The sequence below is a fragment of the Pollicipes pollicipes genome, unplaced genomic scaffold, assembly GCF_011947565.3.
Source record: "Pollicipes pollicipes isolate AB1234 unplaced genomic scaffold, Ppol_2.1 Scaffold_2555;HRSCAF=2994_pilon_pilon_pilon, whole genome shotgun sequence".
In the NCBI taxonomy this organism is placed as follows: domain Eukaryota; kingdom Metazoa; phylum Arthropoda; class Thecostraca; order Pollicipedomorpha; family Pollicipedidae; genus Pollicipes; species Pollicipes pollicipes.
In genome coordinates, this window is record NW_023596136.1 from 21,988,783 (window position 1) to 22,010,546 (window position 21,764).

The following is a 21,764-nucleotide window of genomic DNA, read 5'->3' on the forward strand; positions in this document are numbered from 1 at the left end:
TGGGACCATGGGCGTCCAGTTGTCGTAAGGTGGGGCGGGATGAAGTGACGTTATGCCGCCTGAGAATAGGAGACACATACGCAACTCACCGATACCTGTTATGTGAGGAAGACCAACTGCGATGTCCTTGCTGCGGGGATCATTATACCGTACAACATGTCTTAATAGATCGTGCCCACCTCGCATCGGAACGCATGCGCCATTTTGGATCGGGGTCCGTGCGCCAAACGCTCTACGCTATGCCGTATTGGAGCCGTATGGGAGCCGACTCGAGTTTAGTAAATGACGGCCACGTTTTTAGTTATCTTGAAGACACTACAATTCCATGCAATATATCGGACGTAGTCTTACCTCCTCGCTTTTTTCACGCATCTGTTAAATAAAAAGTAGATTATGGGCGCCATATGACCAACGTAGTCGGTGCGCCCCAAAGCCCAAATCATCATCATCACTGCAGTTGCTGGCGGCATGCCAGAAGCAACCGGTGCTCGAAGTCAGTGAACTCAGGCACTGGCAGTGGACAGAAAATTGGGGCTCTTGGACTATTACTTCGGGTTGTTGGGGTCATTGGGATAGCGTTACTTATAAGTGCTTAATTAATTACTACTTATATATATATATATATATATATATATATATATATATATATATATATATATATATATACACCTTACTGCTTAATTAGTAGGGGTAAATGTCGTTCACTACACCATTAGGGTGTAGTGAGCGACGTGGTATCTACCATCACGACGCGAAAATGGGCAATTCCATTGGCAAACGCGTTGGTTGCCATGTGCAGGCAACCACGCGCAATCGTTTCGGAACTGGGGATCGCCATGTTTTGAGACGCGTTCAAGGACTGATGTCAGATGTTGGCAGCCAGAGCAGATAGAGGCGGGAGATCAGCTGTATGCTGTGAGGGAGCGCACCTACGAGTCATGAAGCGAACCCAGCTCTTTCCGACCGATAAATACGGCAGCAATAGAACAGAGAAGGAATCGGCTTATGCCACATATTCCGGAACCGGCCTCGAATACAACACGCTGTTGCCGACATCGAGGCAGAACGGGGCAGTATTGGTCCATACAGCCCAGTGTATTTTGCCAGCATATACACCGAAAAAAATAGTGTTTCCCCGATACGTTAATGACGGTAATCAGAGACGTGAGCTGCTCTAAATTAATGTATCCAGTGGAGTTATATTCCCAGACATTGGTAGGCCCAAACACTGGAATATTACAGCGATGCCATTTAAAAATCTGTTCGAGGACATTAAACACTTATTCTTCGTCGGCTGAGGTCATGGAAGCAGGATATTCCAATGCATCCAAGTCGCATCCGTATAGACTCCCGGATTTGATGGTCTCCGTTCGCGCATTCGAGCGTTGTTTAGGTGTCGTTTAGGTGTCGTTTAGGTGTCGTTTAGGTGTCGTTTTTGCACGCTTACAGCAATCACGCCTGTCATCGTCTCACTCTTCCTTCCCATGGGCGTGTTACTATTTGTACAACTCCATTGATCACCCTGCACACGTTCCTGAAGCACGCTCACAGCCAGTTGCTGCATAATAACCTTAATCACTTCTCGTGCCGCTGCATGCTCTCACTGGAATGAAGTGAAAAGAGAGGGAATACGATTGTTGGTACGTTATGTGTTTCTGCATTAAATAACTTGAGAAACGGACCAGTTTGCAATGCGACAGAATGATATCGGCCGTCCGAAAATTCAAAATATTTCCGCCCCTGTCCGTCCAGTTTCCAGCTTGAACTTAATTTTTGGAATTGAAAAGGTGGAATCGATCGACACCCGTAGTCGACACACCATCAGTGTATGGGTGTGGTCGGCACGCCATCAGTGTATGGGTCGGGCCGGCACATCATCAGTGTACGGATGGAGTCGGCACACCATCATTGTATGGGTGGGGTCGGCACACCATCAGTGTATGGGTGGGGTCGGCACGTCATCAGCGTACGGACAGGGTCGATACGCCATCAGTGCACGGACAGAGTCAGCACACCATCATTGTACGGGTGGGGTCGGCACACCATCAGTGTACGCGTGGGGTCGGCGCGCCATCAGTGTACGGGTGGGGCCGGCACACCATCAGTGTACGGGTGGGGTCGGCACGCCATCAGTGTACGGACGAGGTCGGCACACCATCAGTGTAGGGATGGCGTCGGCACGCCATCGGTGTACGAACAGAGCCGGCACGCCACCGCTGACCGCCGCCTTCCTGTTCCGTGCCGGCAGAGATCTAGGCGAGTACATCCGCGTTTGCGTCGCCGACGCCTTCCGGCATGAGGAGCGCAGCTCGGTCGATGAGAAGGCCTGCAGGCGGCAGCTGGAGAGCCTATCGAGGATCGCCAACAACCACCACCTCCACAGCGCCCGGCGGAGCGGCACAGGTAACGACGCCGTGGCGAGGTCGAGCTGAGACCGGCAACCGTGCTGGATCCGCAGCGGCACCGCGGCAGGCAGCCAGTTAATGACGGGCGAGATGCCTGGCCGCTTGCCCTCCCGAGTTTTATCTGATGTGTGACGATTGCACCAAATTTCGTTTTCCCTTGTAGATGGGGTGAGGGTGTAGCATTTCGGCAATTAGTGTGGTCATACCAGATTGCGCAATTTTCATCCTTTGAAAATTATGATCCTGATCAGATTGCGTTCAGTTGTCTCAAAATGTTGCAACAATTTTGTTTTCTTCAAAATTGTGCTACCTTTTTCCTGAAGGATATTCACATGGGGCTCTGGCCATTAGTATGTGAAGACCAAGAACACATCAGAAGCGTCGTGTCTGCCCTGGGGCGCTCAATGCAAAATCGGTTTCGGTTGAACCAGCATTCACTTGGATTACAGCCTCGCTCGTAGTTCTTTGTGCGTATGAGGCATACGCGAAGCTCGTACGCAGTGGCGTGAGATTGACGGTGCCTGTGTCGAAGAAAGTTTTCTGTAAGGCGCGAGTTTGCGGGACAATTTCCGTGAAATTGATGCGCCCATGGTTCGATACATATGCGGCGGATCGCAGCCATCAAGGCTATCGAATTACCGGCGGCTGCACTCGACACACTCGTGCGCTGGCGTCATTTGTTAGACCGCTGTCCAATCAGGTTTTCTAGCGGGCAGGGAGCGTTGCGACGGACACGTCATGAGCCTCGTGGCTGATGTCCTGCGCGTGTCGTCACCAGTCGCAGCTGCTGGACGCAAGGTTTCTTTGTCAGCCTCCGGCTAACGTAGTGGCATGCAGATCAGTGCGAACTGGGGCTGCTGGCACGAACACCAAGCAGCGGCTTTTCGCGAGAGACGACCTTGTTTTCAACTGTTAGTTATGAACGCCTGCAACGGTCAAAGATGTGCTTGGATTCCAAAAATTAATCCGAAATCTTTAAGGATGTCGGTTAAGTTTAGCATGCGTTCGGGCGGGAGTCAAATTGACGCCCCGAAGGTTTTTCCAGAATGATTTCCAAAGGGCGCGGCGCAACCGCGCCAAATTTTGCATAGCTGTAGACAATTAAATAGCGGATCGTTTAGCATCAAAAATTTAGATGTACCTTGTAAGATCGCTGGCCTATGGCAGGTCCAAGTCAGGCCATGGTTTCAGAGAAGTCAATTTCTAGGGAATCGTTTAATCTGATGCAACACCGGCGTCTTAGACGAAGCTATACATCTCTGAAATGCTTTCTTAGTCAACACAAAAATTGAATGAGCAAATTACGTTGACCTAAGGTCAGGTACAAAGGTCAGACGAAGGTCAAAACCAACCTGCTTTATTACTCTATGGCTCGCTGTATGGACTGGTTTCTGGTGCTCATTTCGAATTTATTGATTGCAGGAACCGCATTATACATCTTCCATGGACTTCTTAGAGGTCAGAATAGGCCATTGACCTGAAATGACCCAGGTCAGCATTTTGTATTACCATACTGCCTGGCATAATCTTTTTCGCTTATTCAAGTGCAAAACCCAGCGGAGTCTTGTATAATTTTGGTCACCATGACCTTCAAAGGATCAAACAAGGTCACTGACCTTAACTGAGCATGTGACCTTTTGCTTAGAAACAGCTATCTAGGTTATGGGGGTACTTTGGAGGTCAACCTGGTATGTGACCGTGTTTGACCTTATTTGACGCGAAGGTCATTACTTAGGAACCCAAAACTTTGACCGAGGTGAGTTCACGTACAGGTCAGCACACCCTGTAAATTTGGTGTCTCTACCTTTCTTAGCTTCCGAGATCTCAGGTGTGTCAAATTGACCCCCCACCCGAGCGAAGGGTATCTAGCCGGCCACCCGGGCGCGTGTTAAGGGCGTGCCCTGAATATCACGGGATCGCTCGACAAACTAAAAGAGGTGATCGGCACTTAAGGACGTTGGCACCAAAAATAAGAACTGAGCGGAGATCTCAGTAATTTTTGACATCATTACCAAAAACAAAAAAATATCCTGAATCCCAAAAGACCCATGGGAAGATGCTTTCAAGATCTTGGATCCCAGAAGTTCGTGCGAAAAATTGTGAAAGTGACTCGCATACGATATTGCTCAAAGCACAGAAGAATCAAAGCACAGAAGAATGGGTTCAGCATTTAAAGAAAATACGAGTGTTGGAAGATTGTCAAGACTTCAATTGCTGGTGAGCCACTGGCCTGACTTGGGTTTTTCAAACCTGTACATATCACGCAGCATTCAGAAAATATATTTCGAAAGCGCAAAACTTTGTGGAGTTCGTTCTCAAACGATGAGAACCTCCACGAACGAGGATGTAGCTGCTAGGGAGATCTCTTAATGACGAGGTTTTGGTGCCCAATCGGCATGCATGCCTTTTTTAACTTGCACGTGTGGTGATTGAAATATGTGAATGTCACGTATTTCGTGGTACCTGCTGCTCATCACAGAACATATGAAGGTAGCATGAAGTACAATAATCCCAAATAAGCCAGCATGTCGTAACCAAATTCATGACTTGGCACAACAGTCCTGTCTCCGTTACCCCATGTTTTTCACTAACGCGTAGAAACGGCAAGAACGTGACGGCAAGAGTAGAGCATTCCGAAAAACTCACGGCGCCTCTGCGTTTCCGGCTCCTTACCGCACACGTGCGGGTCGTGTTGGCCTGAGCAGTGTGGAGGGAGCACTAGACACCAGTCTCGGACGGTTCCGGCACTCCAGTCCGGCAGCTCTGTGGCGCGTGCTGGTGGGACCGTGGCCACCACCCTGGCCAACCGCTGGGCGAGCACCAGACGCCAGTCTCGGACAGTTCCAGCGCTCCAGTCCGTCAGCTCTGTGGCGCGTGCTGGTGGGACCGTGGCCACCACCCTGGCCAACCGCTGGACGAGCACCAGACGCCAGCCTCGGACGATTCCAGCGCTCCAGTCCGTCAGCTCTGTGGCGCGTGCTGGTGGGACCGTGGCCACCACCCTGGCCAACCGCTGGACGAGCACCAGACGCAGCAGTCTCGGACGGCCGCAGCGCTCCAGTCCGGCAGCTCTGTGACGTGTACCGGTGGGGCCGCGGCCATCACCTTGTCCAGCCACTGACCGAGCAGCAGGCTGGCCAGCCGAGGTCGGAGCGCCAGCGTGAGTGCAGAAACGACCCGTCAGCCCACATCCTACTTCTAGAATGCGATGAGATGGCCGAGTTCCGCCTCCTTCCCCTCAAACGCTCTGCCCCACGCGAGGCGCGCCTGATGGGGAAGCCTGGGTGCAAAGGTGGGGTCCAGGCTGGCGCCGTAGCATTTACCAGTACGCTGAGGGACTCGAGGCTCGTCACATATGAAGAAGCCAGGCATCAGCGAGGGCCTGGAGATGACTGACATCGACGGGAGTTAGGTCAAGAAGGGCCGGGATATGCGAGAAGATGGCGAGGCTGGCACAGCCAAACGGCGTCGTCAACAGACCACAGGTTACATTGTAAATTAGCTTGTTAGAGACAAACCTGCAACGCGTTTCATTGCTTTACTGCGCAGAAGTTACCTCAAATAGTCAATGCGTTTTATTTATAGGGTGTAATTTGCACTGACACTCAAAGCAGCAGCGGTGCTTCAGCTTGGTGACTTGGCACTGCTGCCCGGGCTCTGACCCCGGAAACAATGGGACACTCGATGCTTCGTCTTCAAACTGCTCTATCTGTAAAGGTGACTGGGCATTCTCAAACCTAAGTATGCTCTTGCCAAATAGTAGCAGTCAGGGTTTTAAAGTTCATGACCTGTGGTGTTTTCATCGTAAAATAGCTTTCTCGCGTTTCAGAAGACTTGGTCAGCAATACTTTGCCGCGGCTCATGCTCATCTAACAGTTTCCATTTGGACGGATTCCCTGACTGTCACTCTCGTGGGAGGTCTCACTCGCTTCTCGCTGGGTTCGGCAACAAAGCAATGACATGAAAACCGCTCACTCAAATCCAAATGTGTGAAACTGAAACCACTTGGACATACTTTCCAGTTCACAAAAACGTGCCCACTCCAAGCAGCGTCTCCTTCATTGGACGACGCGTCTCCCCGTCTCCCGATCGCCAGGTGCATCTCCCTCATCGGACGTCCAAAGTCGCAAAAGGACGCCCCCTTGCGATGATTTCACACGGACCACTAAAGCACTGCCTGCGCGCACTAGAAACATGGCGAAATCCCTACTGCAGATGTCACTCGCTCTGCCCTCGTGGTTGGTAAGCCGCTTTTGGTAATCCTCCCTCCCCACGGAACTAAAGCAAAGTTGACGGACTTATTCAGTGCGTTGGGTTCTTACGATGCGGATTCTTCGAAGATGTGTGTTTGTCACATTGATCGGTCGCGTTCCTGGTGTCCTCAATCCCGACGCCAGATCCAGACATTAGGGATTGAATGCAGGCCCTGAACCTCAGCAGTGGGTGTAATACCCCAGACGAACGGCATTAAGCCTCGACCTTCGACCACTGCAGCATTGGCAGCAGTGTATTATGATGACACGTCCTTCCGGCAACTGTGTGAGAATTAACTCACTAAAAATGTCTATCAGCATCCACATTTGGCGCAAAATGACCTCCGGCGTCGACTCGCCCTTAAATTGCAATCCGTGTTTGACCCTTATGTATACGGATCGCTGGCTATCAAAAGGCATTACATATACCGATTTCAGCTCGATAAGTCTACTCCACTACTGCAAGCGCATATGTCAAGTGCCTTTACACCCCTGGTATTCCCCCGATGGACAATGAGCCTTTACGGTAATGGAAACATGCCTGTCTGCGATGTGCGTTATGTGAAACACGCTCTAAGATGAAGTATGAAAGATGCTCCAAGCAATCCAGACGTTTTTATATTCACGCTTACTTGTCAAGCTCCTTAGAAGTTGTGAATCATTAGGGAGGATTTCTTGGTCTCACATCTTTCAAAATTGTTGCCGCTTTCAATCGGTTGTTTAAAAATGCCTGCTTTGAGCGGCTCCCTGGCTAGACGCGTGCCAAGACAACTTGTACCGACGATGAAACGCGCGGTACTTAAGCACTAGTACGGTGGTGCAGTGCTTGAGCACTGGTACAGTGGTGCAGTGGTGAAGAATGCAGACTTATCAGAACACGATCACGTCAAGCGGAACATTGAACTGCGGCGTCCCGCGACGAGCCTGCTCAGCGTCGCGCCGGGACGGTGCCGCTGAGCCAACTCAACGACACGAAGCTGAGCATGACCTCTGTAAGACCTGTTGCCAATTAGTGTCGGGTCGTGACCCTGAGCCGTGACTGCCGGTCACCTTGGCAGCAACCGTCCGCGTCAGTTGCTCGGTTTGTCGCCTTTGGTGCCTGGTCTGTTGTTGTCCGTGTTGTCTGATGGCCATCGTGAATACCGACCCAACACCAGCATCGCCGCGATGGTCGACCATTGTGGGGCTGCCGGCAGAGCTGATCCAAACCGCTCATTGGCTCGCAATTGGTGGCTTTTCTCAGCTGGGGCCCGAATCATTAGGATCGTCCCACTCGCCTAGTCGACCGCATGGATGAGGATCCCTTTCCCCCGCCGATGGATCAGACAGCAGCGTAGTCATGACGGAGGAAAAAGGCCAGTTGAATGTGGAATGGAGAGCTCAAAGCCCAGCCATCAGTTGAAAGTGCGGGGCTGCATATAGCTGAACTGCGCCGTGAGCCTGCTCAGACGGACTTTTCAAGACCCTTTCTTCAAGTGGTCGGATTGAACCGACCAGTGCTTGGCTGCGGCGGTACAAACGCTCGCGCATGCTGGAATGCGCTCAATGCGCACCCAATCCGTCTGGCGTTGGCTGTTGAGGCGCGTCTGGTGGGCCTGTTTCTGTTCATGGAAAGTCAATGTGTGCAGGGACTTTGTAACAATTGTAACCTACCTCATGCGCCCATTAACTGCACTGCGTGACTCTGACTTATTCCGATTACGTTCGCCATGCACGCGCCATGTAGCCGTTTTCATGACGAAACGACGATTTTATGCTTCTTTTAAATCACGTCGGGTGAATTATGTGGACTGCGTAACGTGCTACTTGTCGTTTCGTGTTATGAAGCTGGCGGCCGCTGACGTGAGTCGTGTCGTCTGGCCGGCCGGTCGGCATAACAAGGGTGTGCGCTGCTCACGCGCGCCCGAGCCGGTGCGACTGTCGCGGCCAGGGTCGGCGCCTGTGTGTCGGCGCACTGCCACCGCCGCGCATCCCATTCCATTATTTTATTCTGGTCACGGCCGCTGGCCATCGGCCGCGCTCTCGGCGCGCTAGTGAGCGCGCGTGGGTCGGGCCGGAGGGGCGCCGCTCTCGTGGCGCCCAGCACGTGCGCAGCCGCGCAGTGCAGCCTGTGGAGCCCGCGCCGCCGGTGTCGGCTGCCGCACACTTGTCGATTGGCGGCCGGCTTTCGGTTGGCGCGGCCGCGTCGCCGTCGACGCCGGCGGCGGACTCACCGGCGCGGCCGGCTGAGGCCGGCGCGCCGCGGCGCGAGCGCTGCCAGTGCCGGTGAGTGGGGCCGAGGCGATGGCGGAGGCGTCACGCTGTCCTGGATTCTGCCGGCGGCGGTGGTGAGTCAGCGGCAGACACAGCCCGCTCGGCCCCATACCGGCCGCGACTGCCGAGTAAGCCAACAGTTTGGCCGGGACTTCGTTTATCGCTCATTTTCGCCCATCAAAAATCATTTGCTCCCATCGTTTGTCGCATCTTATCTCATGACCTTGTTGCGATTATCCGAATATTGAATAGACCTGTCTGGGCAGCTATCTGTTGTTTGCAGACAAGTTTGCAGACACGATGCCCCGTCTAAGGTCCCCGGTGTTGTCAAATTTAAAGATCTAAAAGGTTTCAAGGGTCTGATGAACCACTCAACAAAGTTTGCATGTCTAGAAAGGCCACACCTGGCGTGCAGAATTCTGGAGTCATGCCGAGAGCGTGGAGGTGTAGAGCGTGGCACTAAGCATGTCTTCTGAAAGGTATTGCACGATAAGGACCGATGGGGACAAAATTGCATGAATGTGTAGGGCTTGTTCTAAAAATGCGATCTATAACGATAGTGATTGGGGCATTACGCCTCACCGACTGCCATGACCATTTTGAAACACAAGCACCTCAGTCCCAGTCCCAGATACTTTCCGTACTGTCGGCAATAATGATACAACTGATGCAAATGGTACGTCCAGAGATTCTGGTCAACACCAATTAAGAAGATAGTGGATAAGCGGATGTCAGCACTATTATTTGAAGCACTGCATACTGCGACCTGATGCCGCATATCTGGCCAGCATTAACGGCGAGGACCTGAAACGGCGACGCGCCACTGCCGACCTGGGAAAAAACATTCCAGCAGTGCGTGGTATTGAGAAGTTACATGAAAGGGAATGCTTCACATTTGAAGATATCGAGGCAAGCAGCAGATATGACGAAACGGGCTCAGTTATAACTGTTGGTATGTTTTTTAAGTGGAAAAGACTGCTTCAGACAGCGCAAATCTCTGTTTAGTAAATATCGTCCCCAATGCGTCATGGTTTGATTACGTCATCGTACCTCACACAACGTTGTTTGGGAGCCAGTTGACGGCTGTTATATCTGGAAATCGCGCTCACGAACGCCAGATGTGAACGCCCCAACAATAAGATTTGTATTGGTCTTGAACGCCGTATGGCTTATGGAGTGGCAGGATTTGAATGACGCTATGATGGCGTCATGAATGCTAAGGTGGCTTTTGAAATGGTGTACCAGAGTTAGGTCATGGCCTGACCATGGTATCGTGGGTGTCACTGGCATGATGCCGTTTTAAGGTCGGTAGTAGGACTATTCGGAAGGAGGCCATGCCGAAGCGTGATTATTAAACCACCCAACGAAGATTCATTGATGTATGGTTGCATTTCTCGTTTCTCGTACTTGAGGCAGGAACCAACAGCAGATGGAAATATTATGCTATGGCTGCTCGCACGATTATGTTTAGTTTCAGATCAAAATGATTTCTGAAAACCACAATTGAATAGCAATAGTCGTTTCACGATGGATTAATGCGCTGAAAGAATGAAGGTTTTAGCATGTTTTTTTGAAGCATAAGTACATTAGAAACACTCTGACTAGTAAATGATTTTTCATGCGCTTTCATTGACATTCCATAGCTGAGCCACGTTTATCTACCTGAGAAAATAAGGTGATTGCATGCAAGAATACTCGCCTTTTGTTCACCCAAACTCAATGAGAATACCAGGCGGGTGAGCCAGTCGTGTTGGTCGATCAAGGGCGTGGGATGCTGGCTGCGCCATTATTTTTGACAGCGGTGTTGTATGGAGCCAGGCCGACTCTGAGCATCATTTCATTCAACGATAATTCGTGGTCTGTCATGTCGAGGTGTGTAAGCCCTGTAAGTACTGCATACATATGGACAGGGACGCAGCCAGAATATAGGAGTTTGTTTTGTCGAGTCCGCGTCAGATTTGCCGCCGACTGTTTTTAAAAACTACGACTAAAAACTTTAAACTACGACTTTAAAAACGCCGACTGTTTTTAAGAGGCTTGGCATCGTAAGCGCTCTAAAAGTATGATTTGGATTATACCATTTGCAATTGGATCAACATATACATCTTAACAAACATGTTTTTTGAACATCCTCCAAGCATTTATGACAGAAAATTTTCGATGAACGTTCTCTCGTTATAAACCGAAGGATGAAAACTTCAGAGCTTTTAACAGTTTTGCGCCGCAACCCTTCGTGAAAACGGCTAGTACGCAATAGCTTTGACTTTGACAGAAATGACCAATTGAGCGTGACGTTCTAATGTTGAATCAGCCTATCTATGATTTGTGTAGTTAATGGTACACAATTCACCTTTCTTGAACTTACAACACGTTGTCGTTCGTGAAGCTGATAAGGTTCATGATCAGCGAGCTTAATGATTTGCTGATCGGGATGGAATATTTATGTATTTGTTGATTATGTGAATTCTCTAAGCTAATTGCCAATAGATTATAAACGCAAGGAAAGCACTCCCCGTGGAAGTCATCATGTAAATCTTAACACTAGGAAGCAAAGACGGACCGACAGAGACGTAATGTCTTCTTGTTTCATCATTTATTTTTATAATATATCCCTTATATGCGACATTTTTCGATATTGAAGTTTTTCACCTCATTTATTATAGATGAGTTCTGACTATTTTTAAGTAATTATATTTTAGTTTTTAAAATGCTGTCTTACAATGCATGCCACAGTAGATCAGATATTTTGCATCACATCATTATAGCATATGTCCTAAATCCTTTCTTAATTAAATGTCCTCTCCGTGACTCGCTTGCTGTCGAAAAACATATCATACCCGTGAATGCTGCAAGCTCAATATGCACTTAGGGACTCGCGATCTGAAGTTAGTAAGCTGGGGAAGAGGTCAGCTGCACGAGTCCGGTGATCTCAGACTCGGTCACGCCAGCTACCTGATACAAATTCCGAAGATACGTGTTCATAGGTTCGCCGGCACAGTAAAAAGACTGGAATGGTTGTTCGAGGCGGTGCGGGCAAATATTAGCGTCAGAGCAAGACGGGAGTGTGGTTGTTCAGGATATCACGAGAAGCCAAACGGAATTTGGACGTGAGCGTGTCAGTAAGACATGCAAAGGACATGTACGGTGTACGCTTGGTAGCCAGATGATAAAATTGTGTTGCACTTCATTGTCCCGCAATATATGGAAATCTACCACGAGATGTTGATGTAATACAACATACAAATAATGCAATTTACAATTAACAGTGTTCCAGACTTTGCTGGGCTTCTGTCCCCTGACATCGATGGTTTGTCGTTTCTTGCATGATCAAAAATTTCACCGCTTTTGCCTTTTTCACGCTGTAAAATGATAATTTTACATGGTAACCCTAGGGGTCACTTAACTGTACCAACCAAGTCCCGGCCAACCATGTCCCGAAAGGCTTGTGATTAATGCACCAGGTATTTGATTTGTGAAGCCGCTTGGGTATATTGTACAGCTAATGATAACAGATCAGACAATGTGTTCTTATTTTATTTCCTTCCTGGGCTTGGTGGCGTCTGTAGGTGTGCAGTTGCTTGCTAGCGCGGAGCAGTGATGAGCAAATACGCGTATGTCATTGGTTGTCTCCGTTTTCACAGATGGCAGCTGATCATGCAAAATTTATCCTTATCTCGAAAATTCCTGTTGCGATGCAGTGGAGACCTGGCTTTGCCGGACGAAGACATGTCGTTTAAATATGTACCACTAGCTGAAGTGCCCAGCGATGCCCGGGCAGTAAAGGCCGGTGTAAAGAAACTAGTTGAGATAGTTGTAGTCGGTGTTACCATAAAAGTTGATTGGATGTGGACCATGGTTTTTGAATTTATGCTTCAAGTTTATAGTGGAGCACGCTCCAACGCCATTGCCCACCGCAAATCATTTTCTGGAGCAAAACAGTGAGTGCGATCTCAAACGGTTACAACACCAAACGGTCAACTTCAAAAAGATCATGGGCAAACGGTGACGTACAATTTTCTGAAGTTACACTCCGGTATCGAATTACCCACTACGTGTCTCTGACAAGACGCGGGCCGCCCCGTCCCTCTGAGTCGCTGTTTGATCAGCTGACAGGTCAGAAGGGTCACGCGCTTTTCCGGGGTATGGCATTACGGTCCGCTGTCATGCCCTGACGCTCCCAGTATTGGCGGTCAGGATCTGAGTAACGAGGTCATGCACGACGCAACATTGCAATGTGCAGGTGCAGGCTCAAAGCCAGTGTGCGTTTCAATCTTGCAACCGATTTTCTGCGTCAAGAAATCGTACGGTTCCATTGCTTCGCTGTAAAGGCCTTGGTCTTGCCCTCATCCGACATGATAAACAGGTTGGCTGCTAGCTCTGGAGCTGCTGACGTAGAGCTGACCCCGGGAACACTGGCTGAAGCCGGTTGAGACTCATCACTTCCAGAGACTGTCGTGGGCTCTTGTTCATCGTCACGGTGCGGTTCTTCCTGACAGGAAATCGAACCCGTCTGAACTCGAAGGCCATGCCAGATGGGACGAGCGGGATTCTTGGATTGAAGGTCTTCGTTTCCTCGGTCTGGTCTCTCGTGATGGTCACCATTACATAACTTGGGAATCCAGGTGTCGGGCGACATGTCATGCGGACAGCATGTCAGATGGGATGGGCGGGATTCTAGGAATGATCTTCGCTTCCTCGGTCTCGTCTCGCGTGGTGGTCATTATTGCATAACTTGGGAATCCAGGTGTCGAATGACCGTGAGGGGCTCGACTTCCTTGGATACCAGTTTTGTGACGGCAGTCCTGAGGGCTTCAGGCTGCTGAAGAGCTCCAGTGGGTAGTTCAAGTCTTCTCTTGGTTTGTGGCAGTGTCCGGTGACTGACATGTCCTTGCCTCTTCGCACTGGTTCCCCAGAAGCTTCAACTCCATATCATCAGTAGCAATGTTTTTTTTCGACGTCAGGATGACCTAGTTGCTGAGCCAAGTTGTGTCTTGGTATCATTTTCCTTTTTTAACCATCAAGTTGGCAACGACCAAAACTGGGGAAGACCTTGGCCAAAAGAGCATCGACAAAGTCTACGCTTTCGCCGTAGGGAAACGTGGCTTGGTCTCCTTATCGTAGGATAGTTATTGGCTTTTAAGGGGGCTGACGCGCCGTTAAAACCCAAATGGCTATCAGCTGTCATCCTGTCATCATGTCAGCTGTCACCTGTCATCAGATGTCGTCCAGCCACGGGTGCTAACAGCCCTCGAACCAGACCAGCTTGTAGGTCAAACCGTCCCGGGTCCCGGATCTGGACGTTCCGGCCGAGCTCGACCGGACAGCGTGTGAAGCACCAGTTGTGAACCGCAGTGCTTGGCGCGACGTTTCCAAAGCACGCCTCGCGTGCATAACCGGGAGACGACTCCCCGTGATATCAGCAACCTCCATATAGAGGCCGGGCCACGCGTTCCAGTGGGGACCCCTGTGGCCTCCCCCGCTCAACACACAGTTGAGTTCACGCGTCCCGAAATGGCCTGCGAGGCCATGGCAAGCTCCATGCAGCGTGTGCCAGGCCTTCCGCTGTGATCTCAGAAGGCCCCACAGAGAATGTAAGCCACGCGTCCAAAGGCGGCCGCTGTGGCCTGAGGAGACTCCTTACACAGTTAACCTGGCGCGTTCCAAGGTGGTGGAGGCTATAGGTCAAACACAGAGTCCAGTCCACGCATCTCAAAAAGACCGTTGCCATCCCAGCGAGTCCCACACACGTGGTCAGTTCCTGCATCGGAGGCCGCTCCATGGCCTGTGAATAGAAGTCGCTGCGTCTCGTTCGACGTCACTTCAGTCCTCACGCGATGTGATTCTCAAACAGCTCCGTGCAGACGCCGGGCCACCCCAGCGGACCCGGCTAGACCGCGGCCAGCCCTCAAGTCAGGTATCTCAGGTTTACCGCTGGTGTTTAACACCGATGGTTCTCGAGCTACTGGAGGGCAAACGACAGAGTTTCCCATGTATTATGTAGCATTGTTTCAGAAGAAATGCGTAACGCGATAACTATTCATCATGCTTTGCAAACTGATATGAAGCGATCTGGAGCCATTTCAATTTGCATTCGCCAAAACTTTGTCTTCGCCTTGCAGTGAGGATGGCTTTTATGTCACAGCATACTACAGTCGGCGTGCGCGGCTCTAAGCTGACATGACATAACACGACATGGCATGACATGTCATGTCTCGCATGACAGCCGAGCCCCGATGAACCGCTCGCTGACCACCTGGCCAGGATTGGCGGCGTACCATGCCGTCGTCTCCGCCGGGGCCCAACGTCTGCCATGTTGCAATGTGTGCCAACGTCTCACCGTGCGGCCATGGCGCAAGGCAAACTGGGCAGCACCCTGTCCCGATCTTCAGCGCGCGGACTGGGGCTCGGCGTGGCGGGCGGAAGCGGACTGGATCTGTTCTCAGATGCCAGCGCGCCTGAGCTGGAGCTTCATGCACTTCCGAACACATTGATTGGCTGAATGGTGTGTTGCTACGCGGTCCCCCACTAGAGCCTGCTGCTTTCAGCGTGGACGTCGCTGATCTGTATGGACACGTGCCTGTAGTTGAGGCCATCGATGCATCTATGGAGCTCCTCCAGAAGCAAGCGTTCAAGGGTTTGGCCTAACGCCGAATGGCAACTGAACTTTGTTGTCCGATGTCCTGAACGATGCGCTGTTAAGCTCAGATAAAACTACGAAAAGCGCACGGCATGGATAGCTCTGGGCGATACAGTACCTCACCACCCGCCAAAACGATAACGACTGCGGCTGAATCACCCTTGCTGGCGGCACACAAATAAGCGCTACAACCAACGCTTGGTGTGAGGTATGTGCATTGACAACATTCTGGGTGTGTGGGAGCGCTGGTGTGTTCACCCCCAAACGCGTACTTGGAATATGTCAGTTCCTTCCACCCAGCCCTCAGCTTCATGACTAAACGGTCGAATACCAATGGAATGGCCTTCGTAGACACCCCCCCCCCCCCCGAACGACAGGCATTTTGGACCATTTCACCACAGAACTCTGCGGCAAGCCCATGGCTGCACCTGCCACACTCCGTATTCCACACACCACGTGCAAACAGAGCGCTCGGTGTCCCACGCACGACTCCCGCGTGTGTAACGCTTCGGCTCAGATACCGTGACGGAGCAGCGGTAACTGATAAAGGTGGGACACGTCTCCACCGTGAATGCGCATGATAAAGGGGACGGTACACCGCATTCGCATCAGAAATGGAAACATCACCTCCCAGTCATCGAGCTGTGAGATATGCACGTAGCCGCCGCGCGCGGACGTCAACCTAACAAAAGCAGCGAACTCGAAAATATGTCCACCAGACCTGTTATGGGATGTGGCCTTGAAAAGTGGCAGGACGCCAAAAGAACAACTTGCCGGTCTGCCCCGGAGCCTCTTCCACGCCCCGCGGGTAGTCGCACGTGTAACACTGGCCAGGCGGCTGTGTGGTGCTGTGTGGTGGTGTGCTGTGTGGTGTGGTGCTGTGTGGTGACTGGGCGGCTGTGTGGTGGTGTGGTGCTGTGTGGTGCTGTGGTGCTGTGTGGTGCTGTGCGCAACGCGCAACATCTATCAGAGAGAGGGAGGGGACGCAAATTGGCAAAAGCAGTCGAGGCGTCCCTGAAACCAAACGTCATAAGTTGAGAGAGACAACGCTGTCTTTTGGGATCGGGGATATGCTGTCTGATGAAATGCAATGGAATGCAAATTTCTGTCGCGAGAAACAACTCGAAAGGTAATCTGCATGTTTCATGCGAAGAAGCTGCACAGGCTTTTCAAGTTAAAATGGTCGAATTGTGACGACTTTGTCAATTTGTAACGAATCTGTTTCATGTCTCCACAATTCAGGGTTACATAGTGAGCGACTTGCATGCAAGTCGCTCACTTGCAAAAATCGAAAATCGATAGGTGATGAACATGACTCCAAAGTGATACGAGCATTACCCAGGTGATTAGTATGCTTGAGATAAAGGTCGTCGCTGCTCTCGTTGCCTGGACGCAACGCTGAGCCAGTAGCGGGCGATGTTCTCATTCTCCCCCCCCCCCCCCCCTCCATGCCAGCGCAGGCCGGCGCCGTGCCTCGGCATGGCGAGGTACAATAACGAGCTGCCAAGACGGTCGTCCGGGCGGGCTTCTCTGGCGTGCTGTTGTGGGGTATTGACGAGACGCGTTTACGGCGGGCCGTCTGCGTGCGACGGCAGCGCGCGTTGGGACGGACATGCGACGTGTGGCGCGTATTGTTTTGCCGAGCCCAGTCCAGGAACCGACTTATATCGGTCCTGTGGCACTGATTTGTTTCCTTTTTAGACCTTTGAAAGGTTAGTGAAAATAGGTTCTACATTATGTGGAGAATGTGTTTTCATTGATTCTTCAGTGAAACTAGCACAGGAAAGAAGGAGAAGCTATGCACATGGAGAGTGGTGGATCAGTTTCCGGCCTGAGCTCTGGTCAGCGCTGCCGCCGGGGACTGCCGATGGGCCCGGTTTGCTGTGCAAGGGTCGGACGAGAAGCGCTCTCGGTCGCCAAACGGGCCGCCCCGACCCATGTGCTATAACAGGTGGTATGAACCTCTGCTCTTGTCAAGAAACTACGAGTACCGGGCACCGTTCAGTACGTACGGGCTGGAGTGGATTGGGAAGCCGTTTCCAAACGTGTCGCGACTTCAGTTTTAGTAAGGTGATGGTATTCATATGAAGGCTAAAGGTTTCGCCCTAATGTCCGCAATGTACCATAATATGCCCGCAAACGTGATATGGTAACAGACACGATAAAATAAAGGGTACGTGGGATGTAATGAGGCAAAAGTGCAGCTTCATGTTCAGACACTGCCGTCGCGACGGGACTGCCGGCGTAAATTGCGACGAACCGCGGGGGAACTACGCCGTGGCAGCCGCCACATCCGGCCAGCAGGCTACCGCCACACTGGCCTCTGAACAGAAAAAGCATAGCGTGTGGCATTACAGTGTTGCTATGCGTCTGGCTTTGCCGTGTCAGTGCCAAGAACCACTTCTTCCGAGGCAGGCTTGGCGTTGACGCGGGGAATATGTATGAAAGCGATTTTTTGGTAGTGAAAGAAGTTGAAATGTCAGACGACTTTTTGTGAGGGGTGTGCCTAAATTGCATATTGGAGTTCTGTGTATGTGGGTCCACTTATTGATAATATTTCTTCCTTTGGTAAAGCCTGCTTCAAGCAAATGGTCACCTCTCGATGTGATGCGCATGCATTTTCGTACGTTAGTGGTATCGGAGACCATTCACAACTGTTCACATTCCTTCCCCCATGGATCTTATTAATAATCAAAGCAAACTGAAGTGCCATATTAATGTGCTTTATACTTGTAGGTATTATAAATGCAATATCTGACTGAAAAATTGCGTCCTGAACACTGGCGCACTGTTATTGTTCTGTTTTTATCGAAGATTACCCAGTGTGGTTTTAAGTTACGGGCACCAAACGGGTGCCTGGACTCCCCTCCCCCAATGGGGTCCGCCCTTTGGTATGCTTTAGCTAAATGGTTATGCTTATGCCTCTCTTTATCTACGAAGTGAACACAGTATATCACGCATCAGGTTTCAAATGCGCTGTTTTCGCTGACCATCTAAGCATCGATCGGTGATAAGCTCCCATTCTGGCATGGAAATAAAGCATGGCCCTCATACCTCTACTTCTCGTTCATGTGTTGTGTCTGTCAGCTCTGAGCTATCCCATCCCACACTGTCACCCCAGTTCTTCAGTGACGAGCCTGTGCTATTGGCGGCCGAATTCGGATCAAGAGTGGCGAAGGTTTTTGGTTGCAGAGGCTCTTTATGTCAGCATAAAGAACCTCTGCATCTGTGAATTATACTTTCGCTAAATGGATGGCGTATGCGGTTCGACGAAATCGCCATCTTCTTTGGTGTGGTATCACAAAACGTCTTTAGTTTTGCTGCTTTACCATTTTGAAGCTATGACATGGCACAGAGAGGCATCTCGAACAGCGGGGCGGGTATGTAAGACAATCACATCCTACAGGGTGTCAGACAGACCATGCGTTTTGATCTTGATCGAAAGTTTAACCGTTTGGATAGCGTGGATGTCTGGTCAGCCGGTTGAGCAAGCGATGGGCAGAAGAATGTCATTGGCGTGGTCGGGATCTTTGTTATGACATACGCGTAGGCTTGGCTGCGATTCTGACCCCGATGTCGCGTCATCTACGGTTTGAATCAGCATCTCAGTGACGAGGAATGTGCAAACGCATGGCCACTGTAATGCTGCGGTATTGTTCTGAGTGAGTTGGTCAAAGAATTGTCCGCTACGACATCGCTATTCTTTGAGCAGGTTGGCCATGATGCAGAAGTTGGTTCAAATCTTCCATGATGCTTTTAGGCGTTCCATCGTCGAGACTGTCCTCTATTTTCCGTGGAGCCAGAAGATGCAACCATATTGAACGTATCCATGGTGACCTGCTGCTCGGCGCCCGCTCCGTCTGCTGCAGCACATCACATTCCTGGTCACGATTTGGGCTGAGTAGTTGGGTCTTGGCCATAGGCGTACTTGAGGAGCTCCCAGCAGTCGCCACCAGCGGGATTTGGTGGCCATGCCTGTTACACTGTGCCGTGTTTTTGAAGGTGGCTACGCCCGTCATACTGTGCCATGCTGTCGAATGTGAGGAGAGAGAGAGAGAGAGAGAGAGAGAGAGAGAGAGAGAGAGAGAGAAGAGAGAGAGAGAAGAGAGAGAGAGAGAAGAGAGGAGAGAGGAGAGAGAGTAGAGAGAGAGAGAGAGAGGAGAGAGAGAGAGGAGAGAGAGAGGTAGAGAGAGAGAGGAGAGAGAGAGGAGAGGAGAGAGGGAGAGGGAGAGGGGAGGAGGAGAGAGAGGAGATGAGAGAGGGGTAGGGAGAGGGAGCGAGAGGGAAGGAGAGAGAGGGGAGAGGGAGAGGAGGCGAGAGGAGAGATAGGGAGAAGAGAGAAGGGAGAGAGAGAGGAGAGATGCGAGGAGAGAGAGGGAGAGAGAGGGGAGAGGGAGAGGAAGGAGAGCGAGTAGGAGAAGAAGCAGAGAGAGGAGAGAGAGAGAGAGAGAGCAGTCTCTCCCATCTTTTTTCTCGAAATCTCACCCCACCGGTTTCCATCAATCTGGGCACAACAATACCCCAACGGTGTCTAAACATGATAGCATATGATAGCATGCGGATCTTTTTTAAAAATCCCGGGGACGTCGTAGGTCATTGCTGCCTTACGTTACTATCAGAAAAAGACATGTATTCATGTTGTTGCCATGTAAGACATGTTGTCAATAAAAATATAGGCATTGTTCCCAAATGCGTGAGGCTTGGGACTCACCATGCCTTCGCGCATCGCGTGATGTAACGAATGTTTCAGGAAAGAACGAACTTGAAAGTCAGTCGGTCTGATAATAGCCGGCGCTGGCTACGGCCGGCCGGGCGGGCATCAGTACCGAACTTGGCCGCTAGGAGCGCTAGTAGCGGGTCGTCTCGCATGCTGCGAAGGCAGTGTCCTCTACAGCCGTTTTCAGCTCCGGCGGCACTGAGTATGGTGGACAGTTGTGGAGGGTCTCCCCGCGTTGGCAGTTCCTTCCCGAAGCGGCGCTAGCCGCAGAACCAGAGAAACGCGGGGCGTTAACTTTAGCGTTGATTTGGACTTGCAAGTTAATCGCCGTGGCGTTGTCACCGTGGCGCAGCGGGGTGACTGGGCCAAGAAATTTAATCGGTGTTTCCGTGCTTGCGTTTTTACGTGTTCTTCAAAGGTGTCGTTTTTGCAACCCTTGAATACTTGCTTTTGATATGGTGACGTCCTTTTTTCACAGAAACACGTTGCCCTTTTATTTATTAATTCGCGTCAGTCAGTATGAAATTGAATGTCACGTGAGGTCTCGGTCTGGGACCAACAGCTTTGAGTGTATGCCTCTGTTGTATGCTGGCAATTTCCAAGTGTGACATTTCAATGGAATCCTTTGATCTTTCGGGAGCCTTCTTGACCTCTGACGCCCAACAGCGACAGCCAGCGAAAGGTTAAGGTGGAATTGAATTTCAACTGTATGTACCCTGCATATGTTGGCCGGGCCGTCACCATAGGCCAGCCATTGCGCCACGCTGTACGTTTTTAGCCGCCTCAGGATTGTGGTCAGCGAATTCGGCAGACTTTTCTCACACGGTTTTGTCATGCCAGTCCTCGTGTACCAGTGTACCAGTCCTTTTGTCACACATTTTGGCATGCCAGTCCTCGTGTACCAGTGTACCAGTCCTTTTGTCACACATTTTGGCATGCCAGTCCTCGTGTACCAGTGCACCATTCCTTTTCTCACACCATTTTTTCATGCCAGTCCTCGTGTACCAGTCGCCGGGTGACCTTGCCAGCTACTGTGGAGGGCGTAATGGATAAATCCAGGAGCATTAATTCCATTTCGTCGTTTCTTGACGGTGTGGTTGGTGTTTGTTCGATAACGCTGTTTTCACGCAACTCTAACGCATCGCAGTGCAAGCGAGCTCACCGACCAGGCGGTGGCCCTCGTTTGGTCACGTGTCTCGCTGGTGACCCTCGGCTGGTTGTGTCTCGCTGGTGGCCGTCGGTTGGTCATGTCTCGCTGGTGGCCCTCGTCTGGTCACGTGTCTCGCTGGTGACCCTCGGCTGGTCGTGTCTCGCTGGTGACCCTCGGCTGGTCGTGTCTCGCTGGTGGCCCTCGGCTGATCGTATGTCTCACTTGTGGCCCTCGGCTGGTCGTGTCTCGTTGGTGGCCCTTGTCTGGTCACGTGTCTCGCTGGTGACCCTCGGCTGGTTGTGTCTCGCTGGTGGCCCTCGGCTGGTCGTGTCTCGCTGGTGGCCCTCGT

General features: G+C 51.1%; 1 protein-coding gene across 2 annotated transcripts in view; it reads left to right on the forward strand.

The window, feature by feature from the left end:
* LOC119103374 (ubiquinol-cytochrome-c reductase complex assembly factor 2) overlaps positions 1 to 21,764 on the forward strand; it is a 56,949-nt gene that overhangs the window by 34,425 nt on the left and 760 nt on the right. For both annotated transcript variants that reach the window (XM_037226891.1, XM_037226900.1), the window contains one exon: positions 2,249 to 2,403. In XM_037226891.1, the coding sequence (XP_037082786.1) occupies positions 2,249 to 2,403 (155 nt within the window). The remainder of the gene's footprint in view (positions 1 to 2,248; positions 2,404 to 21,764) is intronic.